The 27,665-nt window shown below is 36.5% G+C and overlaps 2 protein-coding genes across 4 annotated transcripts; one reads left to right on the top strand and one right to left on the bottom strand.

The window, feature by feature from the left end:
* Window positions 1–624: 624 nt before the first annotated feature.
* LOC149588559 (phospholipid phosphatase 1-like) lies at window positions 625–27,234 on the top strand. Of its 2 annotated transcripts, XM_089862515.1 has the most exons (7): window positions 625–923; window positions 4,396–4,458; window positions 21,921–22,075; window positions 22,867–23,084; window positions 24,600–24,720; window positions 25,596–25,775; window positions 26,231–27,234. In XM_089862515.1, exons 1-7 carry the CDS (start codon window positions 842–844, stop codon window positions 26,348–26,350), a joined length of 939 nt encoding a protein of 312 aa, XP_089718641.1. In that variant the 5' UTR covers window positions 625–841; the 3' UTR covers window positions 26,351–27,234. The 2 variants fall into 2 exon arrangements, with proteins under 2 accessions (XP_089718641.1, XP_089718642.1); XM_089862516.1 differs by lacking the exons at window positions 625–923; window positions 4,396–4,458 and adding an exon at window positions 4,987–5,324.
* LOC149588560 (U2 small nuclear ribonucleoprotein A'-like) lies at window positions 1,256–2,979 on the bottom strand. Of its 2 annotated transcripts, none has more exons than XM_089862524.1 (5): window positions 2,770–2,977; window positions 2,512–2,659; window positions 2,227–2,455; window positions 1,892–2,147; window positions 1,256–1,617 (listed from the first exon to the last, which is right to left on the bottom strand). In XM_089862524.1, exons 1-5 carry the CDS (start codon window positions 2,849–2,851, stop codon window positions 1,556–1,558), a joined length of 777 nt encoding a protein of 258 aa, XP_089718650.1. In that variant the 5' UTR covers window positions 2,852–2,977; the 3' UTR covers window positions 1,256–1,555. The 2 variants fall into 2 exon arrangements, with proteins under 2 accessions (XP_089718650.1, XP_089718651.1); XM_089862525.1 differs by lacking the exon at window positions 1,256–1,617 and adding an exon at window positions 1,656–1,726 and having other exon boundaries at window positions 2,770–2,979.
* Window positions 27,235–27,665: the final 431 nt, after the last annotated feature.

The raw sequence follows: 27,665 nt of genomic DNA, 5'->3' as shown, positions 1-27,665 counted from the left end.
TGATTACACGTAATCCGTAATCGTTATACAGGGACTTTGATAGTGATTAGCCCCTCGTAATAAACAAAATTCACGTGAAATATTCCCAAAAACACAATAATTTACAGTCCAAAAAGTTGTTTTAAATTTTCAATAGGGATATTAACCTCAAATAAATTCTCATTTGTAAATTATAAAATAAAATGTTTACCAAGAATTTTTATTCAATACTCAATAAATCCTTACCTTGAACTTAATCATCTTTAAAATAACCAATAATTTATGCTGAGGTTAGGGGGGGAAACAACGTTAAAAACCGATTAAACGCCATGGCAACCTTGGTTGGTCATAGAACAATCGCGTGCGGTTTACCCTTATGACGTGTTTCCCCCCCCCCCTTTAATATACAGTCATAGGCATACATTATAATTTCCCTTCACCTAATACTTAAAAAGCCTGTAGCTTAAAACCGAAACCCCCACCACGTTGTTATAACGTCGGTGGTTAGAACCGTAAAGCCAAATGTACAACATAATAAAAACTTAATGTGAAAGGGTAAGCCAATTCATAAATAAACAAAAGTTAAGGACAAAACGTCTAAAGATAATTTCTTTTTTTTTCTAGATTATTTTTCCTGTTAGATTAGAGAGAAAGGCCGCAATTTAACTGAACATTTTTTCTTTATCTCTATCTCTCTCTGGCTTGAATTTGAAGCCAAAAAATCACTGCCAGTATAGACAGGAGAGTAACACGTGTGTGTGTTAGGTCACCAACCATCCAAAAGTATGACGATAAAGGCTTAGTAAGTCGCGATTTGCTCCGTCCCCAAGATACAAGTATATTTATATTTTTGATACTCCCGATGCATTCCTCAACCCATCAAGAAAGTTCAAGGTCAAGGCGTATACCGGCGTCTAATCGTAGTAGTAGTAGGAGTTTAACAAGTGAGTAAAATTATTTTAGTGTGTGTGCGCTATAGCTATAAAGGGTTAGGGTTAACGAACGCGTCGGAAAAAGGTGATAGGGTCACGTGGTTACCAAGAGTTTAAATTTTCTATTTGGAACCAAAGCTAGACAGCGTACCGCCAAAGAGAAGGGAAATATTTCCCTCCTCTTTGGTACCGCCTTACACTTGCCATGATGTATATCTTCCTAATATTACGCAATAAACATGTATATGTATATATATGCGTGACGTAGGAGGTTCTATGGCCCCCTAACGCCATCTTACGAAGATTTCAATAATTAAACGCAAAAATAAATAAAATACAACAAGTTTTGGGCCAAATTTTTTTATTAACCGATTTAATTCGCGGTTTTATAAACAAAAATTTATGATAAAAAAAAATGATAATAAGTAATCGCTTCTCAACCCTTAGAAAAGATCAGAAACTATTGGTTTCTTTTCTTATCAACTTATTTAAACATTTCCTATGGGGAATAAGGGTTGGCCACAAAATATTACAGGTTAATTTCATTCAGTCACACCGACACAAAAAACGTCACAAACAAAAATTTATCAGTCAAACTCTCATTCATTCTGTGAAAAAAATGTAAATGATTAAAAGTAAATTAATTATTTTGTTCCTGGTACTGATTCATCGTCTTCATCCTCTTCCATTTCAACATCGGAAGGTCCTAGAAGAAAATTATATAAAAAATTTCTTAATGAAGTTAAATTAATTAATTAATTAATTAATTAAAATTAGTCCATAATGTGCCCTGTTTGCATCTTTAACGGACATCCCTGAAATTCAAAAAAAAATCCTTTTCAGATTGTTTTTACCTGTTGTTTATCTCCTCATTTAAATTAATTACCAATTAAACATCTAAAAATTGGCTTTAATCTAATTAACTAGGAATGTTTATAGGCTTAAGACTAAGAGATATGTACTTAAGTACTTATAATTACCGGATCTAACAAAATCTCTGCCAGGTATATGACCAGATTTAAGCAACTGCGTTAGCCTATCAACTTCCTCCAATGTTTTAGCCTTTGAAATAGCTTCTTTGATAGCTTGTACATCAATTTTGGGAGTGGCCCCCGTTCCATTTGTTTGGGCTTGCATGGGAGCACCAGGAACAAATGTTTTAGTTTTCTTTCCGATAGTTTTTTCCAATTGTTTGCCCTTTTTGCCTTTGAATAATACAGCAGCTTCGTCTCTTTCCTTAAAATTTGCATCTCAAGTTAGCGTTAAGTAACTTAAAGTTAAAAACATAATGGAATGAATAAATAAATGCACTCACTTTTTTCTTAATTTTGCTGAAATCTAATAATCTTAATTGGGGTAATTTATTGATAACGTATAATCGGTAATGTTTCTTATGAGAAATTGGATTTTTCAATAAGCTCAACGATGTAAGATTTTTAAAACCAACTAATGGATCAATATCGCCCAATTCTTGTAAATGATTGTTTGTTAGTACTAGTGTTTCTAAACTAGGTAAAGATTCTTCAAGACCTTCGGCTATACGGCTAAAATGGTCAATTTAAATTTAATTACGGTTAAAAGGAAATTTATGTAGACTTACCTTATCCTGTTATTGTTTAGCAACAAGGTCTTTAGCCGTTTTAACAAAGGAAAACCATCCAACTTCCTTATTTCATTGTCAGAGAGGTCAATAGTGTCAAATTGATCTAATGTTACGCCCAAATTTTCGATTACAGGGGCTTTATAACCTGAAAATGTTTTAATTACTATTAAAATTATTTCAAGTCTTATAGAACGCGTGTTTAATGTTTATCCATAATGCAAGAAAAGGCCAAGGCTTAGTAAAATAGGTACACACCTCTTAAATCGATTTCGCGGTCTCGGATGGCATTCAAATATTGTGCCGCTTGAAGAATCAGGTCCGCCGTTAACTTAACCATGTTTTAGAGTTAAATAATTATATTTAATCTCGCTTAAACATTCACTAATTGTATTTAAACTGCGAGCTTCCACGCTAATAAGAGATTATCCTTAACTGAAGAAAATGGCGCCGGCAGCCGGCGGTTGTGGCGGAAATATAGGAAAAAAAGCGCGCTAGAGGTCGCGAGATGATTGCTTCAAAATTGGCGCGAAAGTACAAACTACAAGCCGATCCCGCGTTTTCCGCGAAAATGTCTTTTGGCGCGGAAAAAATGTACAAATTCTTAGGAAAAACCTATGAAACCAAAAAAAATCTCGGACCATGCTACTTGTTAGTCGACAAGTAGCATTTATCTTATTCCAAAATTTCACCCTTTGCCCAAAAAGGTCACTTTTCAACTTATGGAAAGGGAAGAGGCAACTACCAGGCTTTATTTTAGGCATCTCTATGGGGAGATAACCGTATAGTGCCAATTCTCTATATTTTTATAAAAAGAGCGCGGACTAAAGTAAGTGATATTTCTTATTTAGGAGGTAAACCTTTCCCAGTAAAAAGTGTTAAGGTTTTCGGCGAAAAAACTCTTGATTAATAATATATGAAAAATGCAGGGAAGAGGGCCTAAACTTATATCCAAGCCCAAAACACGAAAAATGCATTTTCAGATGATGTAGTTTTAGTTTAGAGATGAAATTTTTGCGAAACAAATATCATTTTCCAGGTTTTTTACGGTCGCTTCCCATCTTTTTTGGGTTACGCCTAAATTTCCTCGGAAGTCGACGCAATTTACACTGATTATTATTTTAGTACCCAAGAAGAGGCTAATTAGCCCAGGGTTAAAGGTTGAGTTCCCCTCTCTAATTATTAATTTCATAACGTCAAACAATGGCCCTCCCACACTCTTAAAATATATAATGGTATCATTTCCGAAAAATCCACCCAACAATATTAAGCAACTAATGGTTAAAATTTAAGACTCACTGCGGTCTGGCTTTTGATCTTCATCTTCAGTGGTTTGGGGATGAATTCGCTTAGATGAATTCAATTGTTATCATCTTGGAACTATAATGTGATCTTGTGACGCATAGTTCTTCACTAAAATATAAATAAATTAAATTAAATAATAATAATTAATAAACATTCATAACTTCTTTACAGCCTTTAATCTAATATTAGTACCACCAAGAAGTGATATCTAGTTTACTAGGGAGAAGGTATAAAGAGGCCACATTTCTAGCTTTATCTCCAGTCCAAAAGACGTGGGTCCGGAGTTAATCCCCACCGCCTCTAAATTACAACCAGCCAGCATCTCATTGGTTCTTGAAAACTCACGTCAGCGCGACGCGAATAACGGGAAAATTACAGTCATATTTTCCGACTGAGTAGAGCCCGGGGCCTCCTTTTACGTCCCCCCCCTTGTATTTTGAAAGGGGGACTAGTACTATGGCGCGGAAATACTTAGGCATCTTAAACCTTCTCCCTAATAAACTAGATATCCCTTCTTGGTACCACTAATTTCTTCTTTATAGTTAAGTAATTATTTTATATTTTATTTCTAAACTCTAGATTCGAATATATGGATTAAACTATTGGATTCCCTCCAAAAACACAAAACATGGACATGGGTTTGTAAGTACTACAAATTCTTTAAATACTCCATTTTTTTAAAAAATTTAAATACCCTCGCAAATATAACTGACGTACGCTTTTTAAATAATTAAAACGAATCTTATCTCCGCCTAAGTATAGAATTATATAAAATTAAATTCAATCTGAGCTGAAACTTCCCTATTATAACGTAATAAGTTAGTTGTCTCCCATTAATTTTAATTAGTCGCCTCTCCAAAGTAAAGAGAAAGACCCCCACGCTTAATCCTCCTCTAATCTCTTTTATAAAAGAGTTAGCTACAACCCTTTTACTCAAATTCCCTCGAAATATTGTTAATTCCTCCATCAACTAACCACTGACCATGATATAATAATACTAAACAAAAAGATTTAAAAAACGAAACTGACGCTAAAACTGAAACTAAACGCGCGGGCGGAAGATGATGGATCGGAGAAAAGAGATTTCATTGGTTTATCCCAAGAGCCACGTGACATTCGCGCTTTTTTTTCAAACAGGTGAAAGCAGCGCGCGCGAGCGAGAGAGCGAGCTCTAGTTTGCGCGTGAAAGAGGGTGGGGGAAGCGAAAGAGGAGGAGGCGGGAATGGGGTGGGTGGGTGGTTTGGGAAAAGTAGCGCGCGCGTTTTCGTCGAAACCAGCGCGCCAAAATGATCTCCCGAGAGCGGGAGAGCGCGAGCGGGATTATTATATTCCTATATAGTCTTCGATAGTAGCCTATATCGTATAGAGAAATATATATATATCGGAGATTCCGATAAAAGCAGACGGGCTTTCCCGCTAAGAGCTCACTATGGCCGAGGAGCCGCCGGGAGAAGCTAAGAAGATCATGATCTTGAGGCGCTTCTTAGATACTTTGATATGGCTATCAGGCAAGTGTCTCTCTCTCTCTAATAATTACGTAACTTGTACTTGTTGTCAATTAGCGCGCGCCGCCTCCGCCTCTGTCCCTTATTTATTCCCGCGCTTTTATTTACCGTCATATATTTTCTTTTTTAAATCCCAGAGATATAGGAACACTAAAAGAGTGACTTGACTAATTTGAACGGGACCACTAGGGCTAGTTTCCTCATTATATTTTTATGGTGTAGATGGATCAGTTGAATTCAACATCACAGATGGGAGCCCGAAAATACGCGCCTGAAAATTTTCACCGTGTTTTTAAGGGGAGCTAGTATAGCGGAGCGGTGTACGAGTTGTTTGTAAAAAAAAATTGTCTATTATATTTATAATATAAAGTTCTTGTTCAAATTGAGTCATTCAATGAGTACGAAGCTATAAGTCGGGTCATTTACCCAACAGCGTAATTTTCTTCTTGGTCTATCTTCACTACATTAACTCAATTACTTGGAACCAGTAGATTATGATAGTTTGTAGAATTAAAGCCATATATATATAGAGGTCCCCCCTCTATTAAACTAAGTATGGTCGCCATAGCCTATTACTATTAGAACAAGATGGACCACAATCATCTCGCCTTCACTCTCCCATCAATAGAGCTATCTCAGAAGGCTTAGTATGCTATTATCCCATAGAACCAAAGTGGTACCAAAGATGGCCGCTCATTGTCAAAGCTAAGCCCGTGACGTTTTACCTAGGCACTGACGTCACTCACAACTGAGATAGCTCTATAACGAACGAAAAAAAAATATACTATCAAAGGCGGTACTGTGGCACTACAACGACCACGACGACAACGACAGGGCACGTTAAACTAATAGCCTCATACGATAAGGCTAAAAATAGAAACAAGGTTGATAAACTCAAGTTCAACGTAGCATTATTTATATAGAGATGGTGTTAAGTATGTAAGATGAGACCATTTTATTAAGGGGGTCCCTTTTCTTTTCGCTCCCTTTCAATCGGGGGCCCCCCGTCTACACTATAACTTAATTGGTCAATAACTATCAAAACCTTTCAGTTCAGGGGGCCTAGTATACAATGCATTTTTCCTAATAGATTATAATATAGAAAATATGAGTTAGAGACCTGAAATATTTGTAAAATAAAAATTGGCTAAATTTAGGCTACACTTTGCATTCTCTTAAACCTTTTAAAAAAATATGATTCTTTACCTATATTATTTTCACGTTCAAGTTACACGTTTTTCCCAGCGAAGTTTTCTAAACAATAATGAAGGTAAAACGTGGGTTTTTACAAAAGCAGATGTTTTCTCTCAAAACATCGTGAGGTAGGCTTATACTGTAACTGTATAATTTAAATTTCGAGGTTTGGACCTCCAAAGGAAACACGACGTTATATAATGACTAAAAAACGATACAGTATATGTCTCCGCTTTATTTTTAGGTTAAAATATTATATAAGAAGGAATTTTGACCAGATGCTAAAGAGAAGTAGAGAAATCTTTACTTTTTAAGTTTTGGTTTTCCTCAGTGAAAATGTTTTTCTTACGGTTAGGGTTAGGGTTAAGGGATTTTAAACTTTTAAATCTTCATCACACGTAACGTTATAGTGACTTGTAAGGATTCTATAAAGTAATGCGGGAACCGATAGAAGTCTCAATTGAGTGGATTTCGCGCATTTTTTACTAGGGGGATCGAGATTTATGAGATCCGAATACTTTGACAGTTCAGACAAGTGTCCGGGCAAAGGATATTAAATTACATTTATCGGCGGAACTATATGGTTACCCTAGCAAGGCAAGGCTTCGGAATAATTTTAACTTAGTTGCCACAAAGAACCTACTTTTTTTTAGCCATATCGTAGTATACGATAGGCTCTTAGTTTGACCCGAGCCGTAGTAGTACTAGTAGTCGTGGCCGGAGTTTTCGCTTTCGTTATCGTCAGATTTTAGCTTAAAAGGAACTTTATATTACCACAACCCACCCATTGGGGTAACTGGGCTCGGTTAGAGATTTAATTTTAATTAAAATTTTTTCAAGTCAGACCCGGGAATCGAACCCGGGACGCTGGCGCAGTAGACAGTCATTCTAACCACTAAACCATAGAGACTTGATAGAAACTCCGAGTTTTTTATTATTTATTTTTATCTCCAAAATGTCGGGGTGATGTGGGGTGGGGTACCTCTTAATCTGTGGGGTCGGATACTTTTGAATTTTTATCTGTGGGGTCGGATACTTATGAATTTGTATGTTTGGGGTTTTTATATTTATTTTCTTTTTATGTATGTGCTAATTATATAGATAACGATTTTCCCCGTTTACTACCGCGCTCCGTTCTCGTTCGGTAGCTATCGTCATCTATGTTATGTTTGACTGGAACGTTTTGGCGGTTATTTCAAATGTGGGTTTAGATAGAGCTAACATAGTGTTAAATGAGCGTTATGCGTTTGATCATTTTAGCATTGCTAAAGGTAATTCGAGGGGATAATCACTAAAACGCGTAATCACTATAACTGAACTTTCTCTTTCAAAGGTTTCTGGGCATAAGTCCTTGTTAGAAATTTATAAGATGCGATAAGTGTGCATCGGCATAAGTCAATGTTGTAAACTCATCGAGGGGATTATCACTAAAAACTATCTGTTCTTCGATTCGCCGGAATATTAGAATTACAGCATAAGTAAATTTATACGGTTATAATTTAATCACTGTTTAGAGTAGGGAATCGAGGGGCTATTAACTCTGATTTTATGCACGGTAAATCAATTAAGCATAGAAAAAGATAGCGCTATTCACTCATTAGGGTAAGGTATAGAGGGGTTATCCACTCATTAGGGTAGGGTATAGAGGGGCTATTCACTCGTACGATATGGCTACTATTACGAGCCCTTGGGCCGTCTTGTTTGAATTACTAACAAGCAACTATAGGCCCCTATAACCGCGTTAAAATGATACAAGTTAAATTTATCGAAGAAAGAGAGAGCTTTTGGTTTCGGGGATCAAAGGGTTTTGACAATATTTTAAACTTCATTAAAGATTCAAGGGTAAGAAAGAAGAAGAAAAAATGGCAAAGAATGACGTCAGTTAAAATCGAGGGGTTAGTCACTAGGGCGTATTCGGTACATTTCATAATATAACAATCAACGAAGAGTGATTGTACTATAATTATAAATAACTCAATCCTAACTACGAAATAGAGTGATACTACTGAGAGGGGAGGGGCTACAGGTGCGTGACGTCAATATTGGTAGCTGACGACTTCCAATATGGTCGCCAGAACCTTTTGAGGTAAGAGATCATAGGACATGTGGGCTGTGACTTCACTAGAAAGTTCGTAGTAGCACTGCAGACTATTATAGGCATATACTTGCAACAAGTTAAGATAAATGTAGGCAATTTCAATCAGGGTAAATTAGAATTAAAGTTATTAGAAATATAAAACCAACTCCAATCTACGTCATCAAACGTTTAAATTAACAAACCAGATACCGTATAAAAAAAGAAGAAAATTTGTAGTTTGAAAAACGAAAACAAGAGTTCTTTTCATCATTTGATACGTGATAATTTGACGGCTAAGCTAATCAAGCTTTCTTTCTTTTCATTTCTTTTGAAAAGTCGACAGCAGAGAAACTGTCTAATAATGATTAATTTCGAATGTAAGAGCGTCAAAACCAAAGCACGAAGCAATTCCTACTTATTTTTTTATTAAGGGATTAAAACGTGGACAGATATCAAGCAATTTACTAAGAAACTCCAATTAACTTTAAGAATAAAACTTGAAAGCGAAAATTTCTAGGGATTCTAATTTATTTCTTATTAATTCAGTATCCAATTTCTCAAATTAAGAATTTTTTCATCCCCCCCCCCCCTCTAATTTTGTCTTTTATACTGTTTAAGCCCATATATTAAAAATGGGTGATGATTTTATTTTTTTTTTATTTTTTCTTAATTTGAAGGAAGCTTTCATATTTGAAAAATGAAAAGACCTTATTTTAATTCAAAGTCACGTTTTGACGTTGGTTGCTATGCGCTTTACTGGAGTCTTTGTTAAATAACTAATAAAGTCAAGGCTAGGGCTACGGTTATACCATAATACATCTTGGGTTTAATCAAGAAGTGATATCTAGTTTATTAGGGAGAAGGTATAAGATGCCTAAGTATTCCCGCGCGCCATAGTCCTGCAGTCCCCCTTTCAAAATACAAGGGGGGGACGTAAAAGGAGGCCGGGCTATTTCGCAGCCTCTCCTCAGTCGGAAAATATGACTGTAATTTTCCCGTCATTCGCGTCTGTCGCGCTGACGTCAGTTTTCAAGAACCAATGAGATGCTGGCTGGTTGTAATTTAGAGGAAGCTGGGATTAACTAAGTCCGGACAGGCTACGTCTTTTGGACGGGATATAAAGCTAGATTATAAATGTGGGGCGAATTTATACCTTCTCCCTAATAAACTAGATATCACTTCTTGGTTTAACTTAAAGCTTTCCCCCTTATTGGTTCATTCAAAACAATTCATCAATATCGTGTTACGTAAAATAACGGTAGATGTAGAGCATATTATAAGCTACGGAATTAAAGTTTACAATAGAAAGATTTCAAAATCAATAATATATATATATAGATAAACGGTTTTTATAACTTTTTAAGGTATTATTTCCAATTTTTTCGTTTCATATTTGAGATTGAAATTTCACTTCCAAATGATGAAAATTGCTATTGATGGTGAGAACGACGAGGAAGATCGGAAATGAAAATTGATATTGAGTGAATGAATGAACGATAAGAAATATTATATCTTTCTTTTGGGGTTTTGTTCTTAATCTGATTTATGATTTATTGTTCCCATTTTTGGTTTGAAATAGCGTAAAATTTGATTGAAATAAAAGTTAATTCGATACGATTTTGAGATATTTTAACGTCGATTTCATTGGGTTAGCGAGTTTATTTCCGTATTTGCATTGTCAATAATCAAGAAATAGAGTTAGACCATAAGTTTATAAGATATGTTCCTTCCATAAGTATGACACTACCTATACTTCGTAATGCTACTGAGAGACTTATCTAATTCTAGCAGAACGACAAGCCAGAATTGAAGTACTACACTCGGTTAGTTAGTTTTGCAGGACTTCCATCTAGGTCCTATTTAGTCTGCATTACTAAGCCTTTGACAGCGCCAAAAACCAGGCGTCTTCGCTTTACCTCGAATCTATGACCTACCTCATTCACTGCATGGCAAGCTCCAGTTTCTAAGTTACCAGTGCCAAACTTATGGAACACACCTTATGAACATATGGTTAGTTAGGCTTAAGGCAAAGCAGTGGGTGGTATGGTTTAGAATTAGAAGAAACCTTGCATGCCCTTTGACCTATGGTATACGAAATTTCATTACGTATATTGTATACAAGATTGTTTAGGCCAGGCTAATAAAACAGCAACAAAGCGTGGGAGTGGCAAACACTGGCCACGCGAGAATCAACCCGAGAACACGTTAGAATAACACGAGAGATTAAATCTTGGAGATCGAGAAGCAAACCTCGAAAATGAAAACTCTTTTGTTCAAATTGTTCTTCTCCGTCTGTCTGACATAATCGTAAGAACTATAGCAAACTATACTCCCTCCCCATTGTCAAAAGGGACAGCGAAATAACATTCGGGAGAAGCTAATTAATAGGGTGGAAGGCTTGAACCCATTGTCTCAACTCCATAATCATATAATCCCCTTAATTCACCCAGTAATCCGGGACAAGAACTCGAGTTGGTCACAAACAGAGAGTTCAAAAGACCATAGTTCCTAAGTAGTAAGGAAATAGGCCTAATCTCATTGTTTGTTGACACTGAGACAGCGGCGATTTCATCGGTCCATTTCTGACCTCTCAAGCGAAAGGAACCAACGGGAACTAGCTCCGAGAGAGAGACGAATTAAACGTTCCTATCCTGGTTAATTCGACCATAAGAAGCGTTCCACACGCAAACACTAGACCAACTACACCCACTCGTTTCCTGATTGTCCACGCGCGTGCCTTGACACCATTCTGAAACATAACATGACCTATCCAAATTCATTCCCTAAGACCCAAGGTACCATGCATTATCCCCCATCATATCCGTCCGTGTCCAGTTCAGATTGAATCACTGGAAGAGAGGAGAGAGCCAACACTTCCCTCAGAGAGTACATTGTACTCTTCGGATCTATACCAGTAGATATTTGGCGGGAAACGATCGTGGATACGAAGAATAAAGGAAGTTTGGGGAAAGATAGGTCTCCTCCTTCCTTTTATGTCTGAAGCCAGTTTTTTTTTTTTTTTTGACGGCCGCAAAACTGACATAACAGGAAGTTACTAGGTTATTTCCGATATAAACAAAACTGAAACATATCCTATAACGTTGATTGGTATTTAAAAAATAAGAAAAGGTGCAAAATTTGGTTTTTAAAACTTAACTACTACCAAGAAGTGATATCTAGTTTATTAGGGAGAAGGTATAAATTCGCCCCACATTTATAATCTAGCTTTATCTCCAGTCCAAAAGACGTGGGTCCGGAGTTAATCCCAGCCGCCTCTAAATTACAACCAGCCAGCATCTCATTGGTTCTTGAAAACTCGTGCACGTCAGCGCGACGCGAATGACGGGAAAATTACAGTCATATTTTCCGACTGAGGAGAGGCAGCGAAATAGCCCGGCGCGTCCTTTTACGTCCCCCCTTGTATTTTGAAAGGGGGACTGGGACTATGGCGCGAGAATACTTAGGCATCTTATACCTTCTCCCTAATAAACTAGATATCGCTTCTTGATACTACCAAACCAAAAATGTTTTCCATTATAAAGTAAATCAATGATGAGTATTTAACAGATGTTGAACTAAAATATTCACACCTTTTTGGAAATATAAATTGATATTTTCTAATTATTTATCCTGAAGTCCCGGACACACAGAAATGGGTCCGAAATTGAGAACTATGGTCTTCCAGCTTGGATTATTTCTTAATATAGAAACACCCCCTCATACACTGAACGAAAAAAAAGGGTTGACATTTAATGCTTTGAATAAAAAGCTGGCTGGGAAACGACAAGCGTCACGACCGATGGTGTTTTACTTTTTCTATTGTATACCTTTCACGGGTCAAACCTTTGATATTTAGAAGTTTCTTTGTGACCATCACCAACAGCACAGCGTGTTTATTACTTGTGGTAGAGTGTCGAGTATCTAATTAAGTTCTTGAATCTCTCGCCGCATACTAAGCGACAGTAAAAAAAAAATGCCCAGTATTTTTGTGTTGATATTGATTGAATTTCACGCCTGGAAGAACAGAGTTTGACCACAACCATATGTGACAAATATTATTCCGAAGTTATAAATTCATTATTAAAGTATCCATGCATATTAGTTTACGGAGAAAACCAAAAGAAATAATACGCGTTTAAAAACTTCGGAATTATTTACTTCCGCTATACGCGGAAGTATAGTTCTATCATAAGTCTATAGATGATAAGTATGACATTTCCTATATAGTTCGTAATGCTACTGAGAGACTTACAGCTCGAGCTAGTTCTAGCAGAACGACAAGCGAGAATTGATCAGTACTACACTCGGATGGTTAATTAGTTTTGCAGGACTTCCATCTATGTCCTATTTAGTCTGCATTACTAAGCCTTTGACAGCGCCCAAAACCAGGCGTCTTCGCTTTACCCTGAATCTATGACCTACCTCATTCACTTCATGACAAGCGCCAGTTTCTAAGTTACCAGTGACAAACTTATGGAAGGAACATATCTTATAAACTTATGCTTATATCTATTCTCTTTCTGCAACTTTCTAGGTATGTATTTCAACCCCCAACACGTATTCCGCGAAATATTTTTATATCTCAATGTTCACGATGGAGAAGCCTCCAGTTTAATTTCTTTTTCGGTATAATATACCTACTAGGCCTTGGCCCACGCATGCAGTTAAGGAATTTCTGAAATTTTCTACAACTTTTTATATAGAGAGACTAGACTGTCTTTGACGGAGCAACGTACGGTTTATGTCCAATATCCTTTTTACAACCTCAATTGTTTCCACGATGGTTTTTACTTCGGCTATAGTGCCAAACCAACCCTGTAATTGTAGACTTCGAACCCAAAAGTTGAAAAGAACAAGAACTTTACCAATCTTTTTTTTTTATTGTAGATAATTTTTCTTTTGAGATTTTCTTTGATATATTAGAAACAAGTTCGAAAGTTGTTATTTTTTTAAAGAAAGGTTTTTTTTATAGAAATGGGTACTAGCAGAAATAGGATGAGACTAGAAGTAAAGACCTCTAGCATTGGTAGTAGATCCTGGCACTAGTGAACAAATTTGAGGATTTTATGCCGCTTCCATCGCGCCTACACTAGAGAGAAAAAAATTGGTCGAGTTCCAAAAATATTTCTTACCCCCTTCCCCTCAACCTAAAGCCGCGGAACACGGACGCCCGTGCTTAAATCTAGTTCAGCCGTCTACCGCCGCGAGCGTCTCACGTTTTGGAGGGGGGAAATTCAGAAACCGCTACCAGAGGGCCAACCGTTGTTGTGTTATCAAGAATATTCACTTTCGCCAAGTGAAGAATTTGGTGATCTCGATACTTCTAGTCCCATCTTACTTCTGATACTAGCCTAGTATAGAGCTGGTCTACCTTTTGGGGTGGGCCCCAGATGTTTAGATTTTTCTCTTATTACAATTTAAACAGAATCAAATATAGTGAAACTTACAGTTTTAATCTAATTTAAAATTCACACGAAAAAACATCGCAAGACGTTGACCTCACTTGCATCAATGAAAATCCAAGAAAATTCATTTTTTTTTTTCACTCCAAAAGCCAAGAATGTGGAAGAAAACTTGGAATGGGTATAAATTCAGAGAATGAATATTTTAAGGGGGTTTACTTAATGGGCCTTTTTGAGAAAGCACCATGGAGGATTAAATTTTGCATTCTTAGAAAGTTAGATAGCGGCGCCTGGTTTTGGGTGCGCCGCAGTATACCCTAAGCAATATTGAAATGATTTAGGGAAGACCAAGAGCTAGAAGATTGAGATGAGGATGAAAAGATGGAGAATGACTAAACTAAGACGCCATCGAGGGGTCGAATAATTGCCAGTTTAAGGGATTTTTTTTATTATACTGTAATCTAAAAAATTATCATAGCTTTAGAATTGATTAAACCTTGTTATTTATGGATTTTGAATTTCTTTTACGCATGCAGTTTATGATTCTTTTAGACTAACAATTCAATTCAGTTCCTCGCAACTGTCCGACATTATTAGCGTAAGGTGCTCATAGCTCAACGCTTAAAGGAGTCATGGAAAGACGCCATAGGAGCGTCGTGCATTAGTTAATTGAAAGAGAAATGGGAAAAAATATTTTTACCGCAAAATCCACAAATTACTTCCATCATAAGTTCATAAGATATGTTGGCCATTCCACAAGTTTGTCACTGGTAACTTAGAAACTGGAGCTTATCATGAAGTGAATGAAGTAGGTCAGAGATTCTAGTAAAGCGACGTATGCCTGGTTTTGGCGCTGTCAAAGGCTTAGTAATGCAGACTAAATAGGACCTAGATGGAAGTCCGGCAAAACTAACGAACCGAGTGTAGGACTTCAATTCTCACTTGTCGTTCTGCTAGAACTAGCTCGAGTACTGTAAGTCTCTCAGTAGCATTACGAACCATAGGTAGTGTCATACTTATGGTAGGAACATATCACTTATAAACTTATGTTTTCATCAAAAGAGAGTACCATATACCACGTTCCTAACTCGCTTTAATAATCGAAAAGGTGATGATGGTTTTATTAATACGAGGCAATTTTATACGTAAAGAAAAACAGCGATAATTCAAAATTAAACCATGATACACAGATGACAAGTTTGTCATCCGTGACAAAAAACCCACCGCGTCATCTTTATCCATCTGCTATAAAAAAAATCAAGAAATCCTAAAAGTAATCCCACATAACATGTCTATAATCTTTAGAGTAACAGTCTAGGAAGTATAAGAGCTAATCCAATAGAGTTCTAACAAAAATAGACGTTTCAAGAATGTAACTCGGTTATAGGATTAAACTGTGTTTCCCACTGATTGGAACTATCGTCGAGATAATAGAGGAAGTTTGAAGTCTGTTCATTATAGTTCCGAGAACATTTTAGCCAAAAGTTTGATAAGTTTCTATACTTTGTGTCTGCAAAAAAGAAGTTAAAGAAAAAAATGGGACGAAAAACTACAGTCCACTTTTCCCAGTAAGCAATTTAGGGTGTTAAGGCCTTAACTTTTACTGGAAACTTCCAGACACTATTTCTCAGCTCTTTTTGCAACGCTATATTGGTCATATTCTTCTGAGCTAGACCGTATACGTAGTAACACTTTGAAAGCAGTTTGCGCCCCAGTAGTTTATGTTAACATTACCCGGGCCTTTGTTGGTTGCATTGCATCGCGAAAGGCAAAGGCTTAAAATAGTAGGGCAATAATAGACTAGTTTTTCTCCAAGTCCACTTTAACTCCTTTTTGCCTTCGCGCATTTTATAAGGCGTCTAGATTACATATAGTGCGAACTTATCCAATAGTTGTTCCGTTACAAGTTAGGCTTAGGACATTGATGCTCGACTGGATTTAAAAGCGAGCGAAAGCTTCAACGGAAGCAAAAATATAGGCCTAACGACTTTGTTGCTAGTGACAAATTTCAATGCGCGCTGTGACAATTTTGATCTTTGCCGAAATGGTTGGTTCTTGGTTCTAGTTGGGATTATTCTTTCACTTTGAATCTAGCGACAATGTTATTCTTTTAGTTTCTTACATAAATTTATAAGAACACGGAAGCGTTTGAAAGTCAAGGACGACAAGAGATAGAGATATATATCAAAAATTTCAACTTCAACTATTAAAATAAATTTCTTAAAAATGTTATGCGTTTGATCATAAGTTCATAAGATATGTTCCATATAAGTTTGTCACTGGTTACAAACTGGAGCTTGTCATGAAGTGACAACGTAGGTCGTAGATTCTAGTAAAGCGACGCCTGGTGACAGGCGCTGTCAAAGTCTTAGTAATGCAGACTAAATAGGACTAGATGGACTGCACAACTAATTAACCGAGTGTAGTCAATTCTCGCTTGTCGTTCTCGACCTATCTCGAGGTGTAAGTCTCTCAGTAGCATTACGAAGTATGGGTAGTGTCATACTTATGGAAGGAACATATATTATAAACTTATGGTTTAATATACTTAATTTTCTTAGGCCTTGCCAACTTGGTGCGGCGTTTCTTTCAAGTTTCAACCAAATTAAACTTAAATTTACCAAAATGTTTTTACTATTTTTTTCGGTCTAAACCAAGTTAAAGTTGTTATACTCGTTCTAGTCCTAAATCTCCTTCATTGGGAAAACACGTGTTTCGCATTTCCCGCGTCAAAATACAACATCATCTTTAGTCCTAGAGTTTCCCCCATAAAACATCTTAAGCCTAATCCTCCGAAGACAGAAACTGGCCAGCTGATCTTCTAATTTAACCTTTCGAGCTCTATAATACTTCAAGCTGTTTCGCTTGATTTTTCCCTAAGAGTGAAGTGTGAGGCGCCAAGTTCTCAGCGAGTCTCTCAAAATTTAATCCCACTGTAAACGAGGAGGTTGATTGAAATTTTTGATCGGATTTAAGCTAACAACTTGAGTTTAAGCCTAAACTTCAGTGTGTTTGCTACTCGGTTAAAAACATGGGGTCCCCTATATAGTTGTTGTTTAACTATTGAAAATGAGTCGCATAGTCCGCGTTTAGGCAAATAATTCTACATCGATTGCAAAGTTAATATTGGGGCAAATTGTACGCATACATGCAGAGTTGCGCTTCAAATATACGCTTACGCAAACGTTTCTTGGCTACACGTGTAAACGCCTAATATCGGACTCCGGATGGGATGACCCTTATGCAAATACTATATATTCGCTACACGTTCGACGTTAGCGGTTTAAACTTCGCCTCTTCTCATTAAGGGGAACTATATAAAGTAACTATAATAGTGCGAACAAGATCTTGGTCAGTGTTGGCAAAAGTATATAGATACAAGAACAAAAAGTACACTTCATTAACAATTCCCTGCATTTGGCTGTAGACGACATGTAATCTGAGAAGCAAACTACCCCACCCTCACACCCATTTCACGAACTAACCAATCAGGAAAGAGCTTCTAAACGTCATGGTTTTGTAGAAAGTAGTACATGATGTTGGCAATCCAAACGTTATTTTTTGGTACTAGAGCTAGCATCTGCTACTTTATGAGCCTAATCAAGGCTTGTTCCCTGCGCCAAGGCCGGGGAGGTGATGGGGATCGACACTATGTTTGGGATAAAGGAGGGCTTCCCATATTACAAGGCATTAACAAGTTTCAACGAAGTATACTTTTGGTTTTTATTCCATATACTTTTGTTATTGGGTATTTTTGGCGGAGGAGAGAACTTACGCTTTATTGTTTGGGAGAGTGTGCGTATTGGTAGGGGCAATCAAGGGCACCACTTTCTCTAGCTCCCATCCCATCGCATATCCCATCCTGTTTCCATTTACACAGTGATGCGGGGGAGTTTGGTACGATGATAGTTGTTTGAAACGCATCTCCAATTCCAAAAACCTCTTTTCACCACCCCCGGCAGGCGGCACGTAGGCATATAATGCACGATATCAACCTATTTCTCACGGCGAAGAGAGAGTAACTTATACGGGAGTTAGATTTCACTATAGTTTTGGACCCAACGACCACGCCCCCTCCCTTTAAACCGGAAATGACGATCCCGTATCAAAATCATCATCGGAAAGCTAGAGAGCTTGCAGCACGGGGGATTGGTTTCTCGAATGATCGGTCCGTGGCTACCGATATTACCATTATTTTGAAACTAAGAATTACTGCTACAGATTTAGATAGATGTCTTGGAACTAGAAAATCCCAGTATACCTAACGGTTTGACAAATGATATACCTACACCGGAATTCGAATGTGGCCAAGGCTTTTTATGCCCCAAAGATGTGGGTGAAAAATGGTTTTTAGAAATATAGAGATACAGGGTGTTCCCTAACCACTAAGTAGATTCGATGACAGGTTGAAATGCCTAACTCTGACCAATTAAATGATACAGAGGAACCAACACACAGGGGCGAGACCGCTATTGGGGTATACTCCCTCGCCCCAAGTAACAACGCCAGATGGAGCCCGAGTTCAATACACGCGGAGGGAGGCTAGCCAACTCGCACTGCCTCAAGCGGTGCTTCTTGGCGACAGGGAGAATACCCCAATGTCGGCCTCGTCCCCTGTGTGTAATTTCCGAAATGTTCTTCTATAACGTGATTGGTATCTAACATATGTAAAACACCCTGTACCTGTATAAGTAAACCTGAGGCTCACGTATCTTTGGAACGAAGGGGTTACGTACCGAGTTGAAAGGTCATACGTAGGCCCTACTAAAGTCGGTTTCTAGGAAGTAAGGATTTCTATACGTTATTCAAACATAACCGTACAATTTTTCCGAATCTAGTAGACATTTTACGGATTTATTTTATTGCAGTCTTGGAAAGCTTTAAAAGTCGCCTTGAAAAGCGGCGAAATTCAGTACCTTCTAAGAGTGATAACGCTAAAGAATAATATATTCATTGATAATGGTGGACCGTAAGGTTTTTTGATATTGTGGGCGGTCTATATCTAAGATAGTATCGAAAAATCTAAAGGATTTCGTTTTTTTTTTCAATATATGTGATATTATTATGAAAATATACGGTCTATTTTTATACCGATTTACTTCCTCGCAATCTCAGGAATGAAATGGAGAATAAAACTTTCAAATTCAGTTTTTAAAGTATACATTCGCCATATAATATTTAAGTTTGTTCTATTTTTCTAACAAAACCTATTTATTTTTATCAGGGTTTATATAACTTTTGGAAAACCGATTTGAAAGGGTCCCCATATTGCCCTGAATTTCCAGGGTTTTTCCCCCACATATTTCCCTAAAGTTTCCAGGGTTTCCCCCCCCCCATATTTCCCTAAAGTTTCCAGGTTTTTTCATCACATATTTCCCTAAAGTTTCCAGGTTTTTTCATCACATATTTCCCAGGTTTTTTCATCACATATTTCCCAGGTTTTTTCATCACATATTTCCCAGGTTTTTTCGTCACATATTTCCCAGGTTTTTTCCCTAATATTTCCCTGCATATTTCCCTGAGTTTTCCAAGTTTTTCCCCACATACATAGAGTAATAACTACGAGAGCGGCTTTCTTATAGTTCAAGCAACCCTTTCAGAGTAAACTTACTAAAATACCTTAGTTTTTTGTCAACTGTTTTTTCCCAGGAGTTTTCCAGGTTTGTATGAACCCTGTTTATAACCAGTGGAGTAATCTCCGATTGAAACGGGACTAGCTAGTGTAAGGAAAGAAGGAAGGAAGGAAAGACAGAGAAAGAAGAGAAAGAAAGAAAGAGGCTAGAGTTTGAGAGAAAAGGAAATAGCGTGGGTTGAATCAAATTCAATTTAGGAAACGCTCCGACTAATTTTCGAAGAGTTAAATGAGAAAATAAAAAGGTTTAAATCAGCTTTTCTCGCGCCATCATGCGTGCGAAAAAACAAGTTTAAAAGCTTTTCTCGAAAGGGCCTTTTAACCTATCTAACCTGGAATAAATACAGCAGCTAATAGGAATGATTGCGTCCCCCCATATATCCAATTACCTTAATTTCTAAGCGGATTTTGTGGGTATACCGGGCTTGAGAACTTAATATCCGTTACGACTCTAACTGTAATCTCATTGGTTGGTAAAAACATCAGGTCAGGAGCGCGTTTAAGGGAAAATTCGTCATACATAATGATTACTTCAGCTCCTCCCACAAAATCCGTTGAGTGAAAATTGATGTACGCTCACAAAGATTCCTGTTAGTTGTATGTATTCTTTATTTAACACTTAATGAAAAATTCCATTACTGCCTTGTCAATTTAAAAGGTCACGACCCCAACTTCTAACTTCTTAAAATTAATTACGTAATAGCATTAAATTTACTTTGAAATTTGAATAAAATCAATGTTCGGCCATGTAAATTTGATATTAATATAAGTTCATAAGATATGTTCCATAAGTTTATCACTTGCTACAAACTGGAGCTTGTCATGAACTGAGTGAGGTAGGTCATAGATTCGAGGTAAAGCGAGGAAGGCCTGGTCAGGCGCTGTCAAAGGCTTAGTAATGCAGACTAAATAGGAACTAGATGGAAGTCCTGCAAAACTAACCGAGTGTAGTACTTCAATACTCGCTTGTCGTTCTGCTATAACTAGCTGTAAGTCTCTCAGTTGCAATACGAATTATAGGAAGTGTCATACTTATGGAAGGAACACATCACTTATAAACTTATGATATTAATTAGATTAGACTAGATAGGTCAATACCCCTCCGAATAAACTTTTCAATAACTTGTCTGGTTTCAATTAAATTAATCCTTAAGTTATATATATATATATATAAAAAAGAATTCCAGTTTCAATTAAATTTACGTAAAGAATTATTGGAGAATGATTTTCTTTTACAAGTCTCCAAAAAGGATCCGTGAAAACATATTATTTCTGTGTTCCTTTGGTGCATCATCCTTTTAGTATTTGAAGTACAAGAAGAAAAAACCCGAAAAAGGTCCTAAATTTATCGAGAGAGCGTGGGTTAGTTTTCCTATGAGGATATCCAGTTTTAAATCAACTGGGGGATGGGAAAAGAAGCCTTTTAAGATATCTAAGGAGCAATTTCTCCTTTGAGAAGACGATGATGAACTAAACAAGTCTTTGAGTGTACCTTCTCGGATAATGAATCATTAATGAATTAAATTTCTTAGAGCATGAAATGATTCTCGTTAAAATAACACATCTATTCCTATGTGTGCATGCATGGTTTTCTTTTTATCTTATTTTATATCGAGGATTAATTTAATTAAATATTACTTATATTTGATTAAAGAAACCATTAATCATTTTAAGTTGTTTGCCAAACCAACCCATTCCCAAATCAAATACACTTCGTAATCGTAATAAGAAAATGTTTTTGACCGTTTACTTTAATTTCCTCATGTGGATAAATATCCTGGAGGTCTAAAAGGACTTCCGAACATTTTTAAATTAATTTAATTTAATTAAGTTTCAATTAAAATATTAATTAAGATTATCAAAGGCGATTTTAAAGCGAAGGTTTGTAAACCCAATACATAGTTTTACAGACTTGGAGGATTCATACCATACCATTTACACAAGGAGACCAGGCTTCAGGTGTTGCACTTACAAGTAGACCAGACTCCCTGCTAAAATCAAAAGCCAGGTCTCCTTGTGTAAATGGTATGAATCCTCCTTGTCTGAAAACTATCTATAATATTTACAAACGCCTAATATAAATGGGGTACTTCATAAATGCGTTATGTAAACAATAGAAAAATAAACATTGAAATCTGCATCCTTTAAAATTAGATAGAAACAATATCCTCTCCAATTTTGACGCTAAGTTAGTTTCGACAAACAATGTTTCGTTCCTTAATTAATAATGCGTAAATTTATGCCATTACATAACCCCAACGCAATTAAAAATATGTTTTTAATTATATTTTCAGCGTTAATTTTCGTAATTTTTACGACGACTGGATCAATCAGTCCACCTCACCAACCTTTCAATTGCAACGACGTTTCAATACAGAAGGAATTTCACGGAGATTCAATTAGCATCGTTACACTCTTCCTTATCATACTTCTGGTTCCGCCAATTGTCGTAAGCAATTATAATTTTAATTAATATAAACATTATCTCCATAAACTAAACTAAAACATATGATCAAAAAACCCTCCACTAAGCCCCCTTTCCTAAAATATACACATAAATATAAATTAAGATAACACAAACCCTCTATTCTTATTTAAAATTCAAATTAAGTAACGTGGGCCTAGTTCTAATTACCATTTAATTATTATTCGTACAATTATTGATCAAGATGGTTTTGTTTATAATAAGGAAAATAGGACAGTGTATCCTATACGATCATCCAATATGACTTTCGGTTCAGTCTATTAGAACCAATAAAGAGAAAGGCAGGAACTACGTGGGAAAAGGGTGTAACAATACCTTCTTCTCCAGCCCATCTCTTTATTGTCTCTAAGACAGTTGATTGACTATGTTTCGTTTGGGAACCCACACAGATTAACTATTCATTCATTTCCGACGATAATATCATAAGTTTATAAGATATGTTCCATCCATAAGTTAGTCACTGGTAACTTAGAAACTGGAGCTTGTCATGAAGTTAGTGAGGTAGGTCATAGATTCGAGGTAAAGCGAAGACGCCTGGTTTTGTAAGGCTTAGTAATGCAGACTAAATAGGACATAGATGGAAGTCCTGCAAAACTAACTACCGAGTGTAGTACTTGTCGTTCTCGAACTAGCTAGAGCTGTAAGTCTCTCAGTAGCATTACGAAGTATAGGAAGTGTCAAACTTATGGATGCAACATATCACTTATAAACTTATGATAATATTAATCCAATGTTTTCCCCTCTAATCTTTGTAGTTCGGAGTAACAGAAGCATTTCACGCGGGTTCCCTAACTGATCGAACGAAACGGCGCAAGTTTTTCAGTCGTTTGGGCATTTTGTGCAATGATTATCTACTGGGAGTTCTCTACGTCATTACTATTATTGAACTGGGGAAAACGCTCGTGGGTGAACTTCGACCTCATTTCATTGACACGTGCCGACCCGATTGGAAGAAGATAAACTGCTCGGCCGGGTAAAAATATAACACGGAAGTTCCAACCTTAAAAGAGTTTTGGAATTTTTCGTGTTCAGTTTCATTCTGTTAGGAATACATACAGATAACCGGAATAATTACGCACTCTTATCTCCCATGTTAATTTCTACGTGGGCTTTGTGGGTATAGAACTTACTATCGCGTCACGCCTCATAATTCTGATGGCGTCGTTTCATTGGTAAAAATTCGTCATACATAAAGATAAGTCTAGCTCCTCCCACAAACTACGCCTAGATACTACACCACCATGATTCCAATTAGCTGTATGTATTCCTAATTGTGTCTAAAATTAAATCAACAACAAGGAAACACTGATTTTTTCTATTGAAATTTTGATAAGTTCCCAAGGCTTTAACTAAGATTAAAGTACCTATTATTCTTGCTATTAATCTCTCTGCTACCATATCACATTTTATCACCAAACTCAGCAACAAAAGTTGTGATCAGTTAAAAAAAACCTTCGAGACACGGAGACACCTAGTCCTTTAGGGGACAGGCAAAATATATATAACCTTAAATTCCTGGACCATGTCTTCTGTAATGGTGTCATGTAGCATATATTGTTTCCAAAACGTTATTGAAAAGTTTGGGACAAGTTTTTAACGAGAGATTTTTAGCGACAACTAGGAATATAGAGACAGTAAAAAAAATGGGGGGGGGGGGGGGTAAAAAGAAGAAAGCGTAACCAATTTTCTTAGTTGCCAGGGGCAACGATGCTTAGCTAGTCCAATCCTCTTACGGTTCCCGAAATAAGCCTAATTGTGTTTACTTCGTCTCGTTTAGCCCAGCGACATTCTAGAGGCCTGTCCAGATTATTAGCACATTCAGAAGTAGATTAACTACAGAGTTATCAATTATCGCTATTAAAGCCAGGGAGCTAAAATTCAGTGCGTTTCTGATAAGTCTACCATTAATTAAAGGGTCAAACTTAGTTTAAATTGTCATGGAACAAGGGGTATACAACATTCAGAGTACTATGATAAGGGTTCCCAAACATTGATTGGACCTCAAAACAATACAATAGTTGAGCATCAGCCTTTACTGAACTTTTATCCAGAAAGTGTGGGTACGCTGGTCACGTGTGAGTATTTCCTTATTTTAGGGGGCAATCAATCTTTGGGAGTCCCGTATCTCCGAAACTAAAAGTTGTAGATCACGTGTTCCTTTACCCTTTCAACTCAATTTGACCCCAAAGACCACGCCCCTTTTATTTATGGCAGACTTATCAGAAACACGCTGTTATAACAAGTTTAGTTGTAAGTTTCGACAGTTTCCTGTTCATATACTCTCGATAGAATCCTGATAGGGCCGAGAGCAGCTTTCTCTCTTAGATTTAAAGAGGATTAAGGCAGACTGCTACGTTATTTTCTCTCTCTATTCTTGTTAATTTTATTTTATACAAGCTTCTAGTATAAGGCAACGTAAGTGTCTTTATCAATTATTTTAATTAAGCCTTCTGGCCGTGGGGGGAAAAACCCCCGGTTTTTGTTGCAGGCCTGTCAAGGAATACACTTGCACGGGGAAAGGTCCTGATTGGCTGGTTAAAAGGGATATTTATAAATCCTTCCCGTCAGGCCACGCGGCTCTATCATTTTATTTCTTCGTCTTCATCAGCGTAAGTATTGTTATTTTATAATTTCAATAATTGCTTGATAATGAATTCACACAAACCTTTAAAAATCAGTGCAAATTTCCAGACTTTCTATTCCATTCTACCAAAGGTTCATAGATTAAAAATTAAAAGTATACTTTACTTCATTGAAGCTCCCTCGCGTCGTGTAATACGAGAGACCCCCTCCCCCCTTTACATCTCAGAATAGTGTCGACCCCCGTCTGTCTATGATTACTTTCAAGGCCGTGGCACGGGGACTGCGCGTGAATAGGCTACTGAAGTAGCAGATGCGTCGTTTGCGTCTCATTTTACATGGCGTCTACAGGATCAGCTAAAGGCTGGGAACTGTGAACGAAATATACTTTTCGTTTTTTATCTATGCACCTTTGGTTCTACGGGATAAAATTTGCGTCTCCGTCCGACATTATAGCGATAAAATATTAAGTTTAGATACATGTTTAAAGGTTCTATAGTAGGCCCGCGAGTAGGTCCCTAGTTTATGAAAAATGACAAAAGTTTTGGGGACAAACTAGAGCTAGGATCGAGAGAGGCGCATTAAGTCCACGCTATCGTTAGCCTACATTTTACCTTACTTTCGGTGATACGGTTTAAGATAAAAAAATAGCTTACAGTCTGGCTCGTTATTTTTCTATCCAGGTATAGGATAGGGTTAAGAACCCCCCTCCCCCCCCAAAAAGAAGGTCAAAGTTGAAAGGGTTTTAGGGTAGAGCACAACCTACTCCGCTATCAAAATGTTAGAGTTCACCAAAACAGTTTAATATCGTTATATAAAAGCGAGAGAGATTAGCTCTGGATTTTGTTTGAGAAATGACACTTCGGGGTATTAAAATTTAATTAATTATATTAATTATATTTAGATGTACTCGCAAGTTAGAATCCCAAGGAGTCAATATTCCCATCTATTTCGATCTTGGATTCAATTGGTGGGTTTAGCTTTGGCCATGGTCTGTAGTTTGAGCAGAATAACGGACAACAGACATCATTGGTGGGATGTTTTAACCGGCTCCATATTGGGTATTGTGGGAGCTTACTTTACGGTAAGAATGAATGTCCTTTTGACCAATGATTATAGCATAAGTTTATAAGTGATATGTTCCTACCATAAGTATGACACTACCTATACTTCGTAATGCTACTGAGAGACTTACAGCTCGAGCTAGCAAGTTCTAGCAGAACGACGGAAGCGATAATTGAAGTACTACACTCGGTGGTTAATTAGTTTTGCTGGACCAAGTTCCATCTAGGTCCTATTTAGTCTGCATTACTAAGCCTTTGACAGCGCCTATCACCATGCGTCGTTCGCTTTACCTCGAAACTATGACCTACCTCACTCACTTCAAAATTACAAGCTCCCGTTTCTAAGTTACCAGTGGTTACAAACTTATATGGAACATATCTTATGAACTTATGCTATTAGCTTACGTATTAATTCCTGATGAGGGGGTTATTGTTAAAGCTATCTATATCTATGTCTTTCTATTTCATGACGCAGGTCCAATTGATAGTTCAAAATAAATTTATACCAAAAAAGGACGAAGATGGACCATCAGAAAATTCTGAAACTATTTTAGCTCCAATGAAAATAAACAACGATAAAATGACTAGTTTATGATGGGACCAAAATCAACTGCGTGGATCTTCATTTAAATATAATTAAAATTAAATATTATTATTTTGGAAAATATCATCTTTTTTTTTTTAAACTAAAATTATTTGGAGTTAGTTTTGATTTGTTTTTAGATCGTTTCGTTTTTTAGGTGAAACCGATCTGGTGAAATTTAGACAACTCATTTGTCAACGCATTGTATATAAGAATGTCTACAATTAGTTTAAATTAAGAGTCAATTAATTAAGAAAGTTGTTGTAAATAATAATCTATTTGATTTTCTAAAATGGATTTTTTCAGTCCATAATTGTTTTGTTTTGGGACTTCCAAGTACACGCGACTAATCACTAATTATTATTATTATTATTATTATTTTTTTTAGATTTTGTTTTAAATTAGTTAAACTAAAATCAGAGCTAGCAATAACTTTAAAATTAAAATACCGATATTTTTAAAACCAATTAAATAAATAAATAATATTCGAAAAGGAAAACTGTACCTCAAAAATTCGTTAAAAAATTTAGGATTATAATAAGAATAAGAAAAATGAAAATGAAGGAAAAGAAAATTAATATTTTAATAAATGGTCCTAAAAAAATGTTGAAGAATTAACGAAAAATCAAAAGAAATTATTTATAAAAAATAAATTAAAACGTTACTTGTAGAGTTTAAAACTGTACAACCCGTTAAGGTTAATGTTAAGGTTTGTTATATAAAAAATGTGATACAAAACAGTTGTCGAAATAATATTTCGAGATAATTAAAACCCGCGAATTAACTAGTAGTAAAAAATAATTAATTATTGTTAATAATAATAAACGTAACTTATTGCTTCTAACGTTTTTGTAAAATCGTCTGTTATCTATTAAAAAAGATGTTATTTCGGCGAATGGGGGATCTCACTCATTTTGGTGAAAGTCTTAAGATAAACTCGAGGGGCTACTCACTCTTAAGAGTCCCTCTACACCGATTACGGACTACGTGTAATCATTTTTGGCACTGTCAAAGGGTAGGGATACTAAAGATAAAGTCAAAAGGTATAACCGAGTACACCTATTACGATAAGTGACTGGCCCCTCGGAAAAACTCGAGAGTAGAGAGACTTCAGGGGCAAACAACAATTAATAATATCACGTTTCAAACTAGCGTAAAGGTTATTCTTTATCATAATTTATAATTGTGGTAACAAGATTAAAAGGACGCGATAGCATTTCAAGAAAGTAAGCCATCAGAATTCAAGATTACGTGTGAAGTTTTCAAAAAAGGCAATATCATAAGTTTATAAGTGATATGTTCCTTCCATAATTATGACACTACCTAT

This window comes from Phalangium opilio, unplaced genomic scaffold (assembly GCF_054372755.1).
Source record: "Phalangium opilio isolate 3A_F unplaced genomic scaffold, DU_Popi_V2 ptg000540l_1, whole genome shotgun sequence".
NCBI lineage: Eukaryota > Metazoa > Arthropoda > Arachnida > Opiliones > Phalangiidae > Phalangium > Phalangium opilio.
Note: the sequence above shows the minus strand (reverse complement) of the source record. Positions and strands in the feature narration are given on the sequence as shown.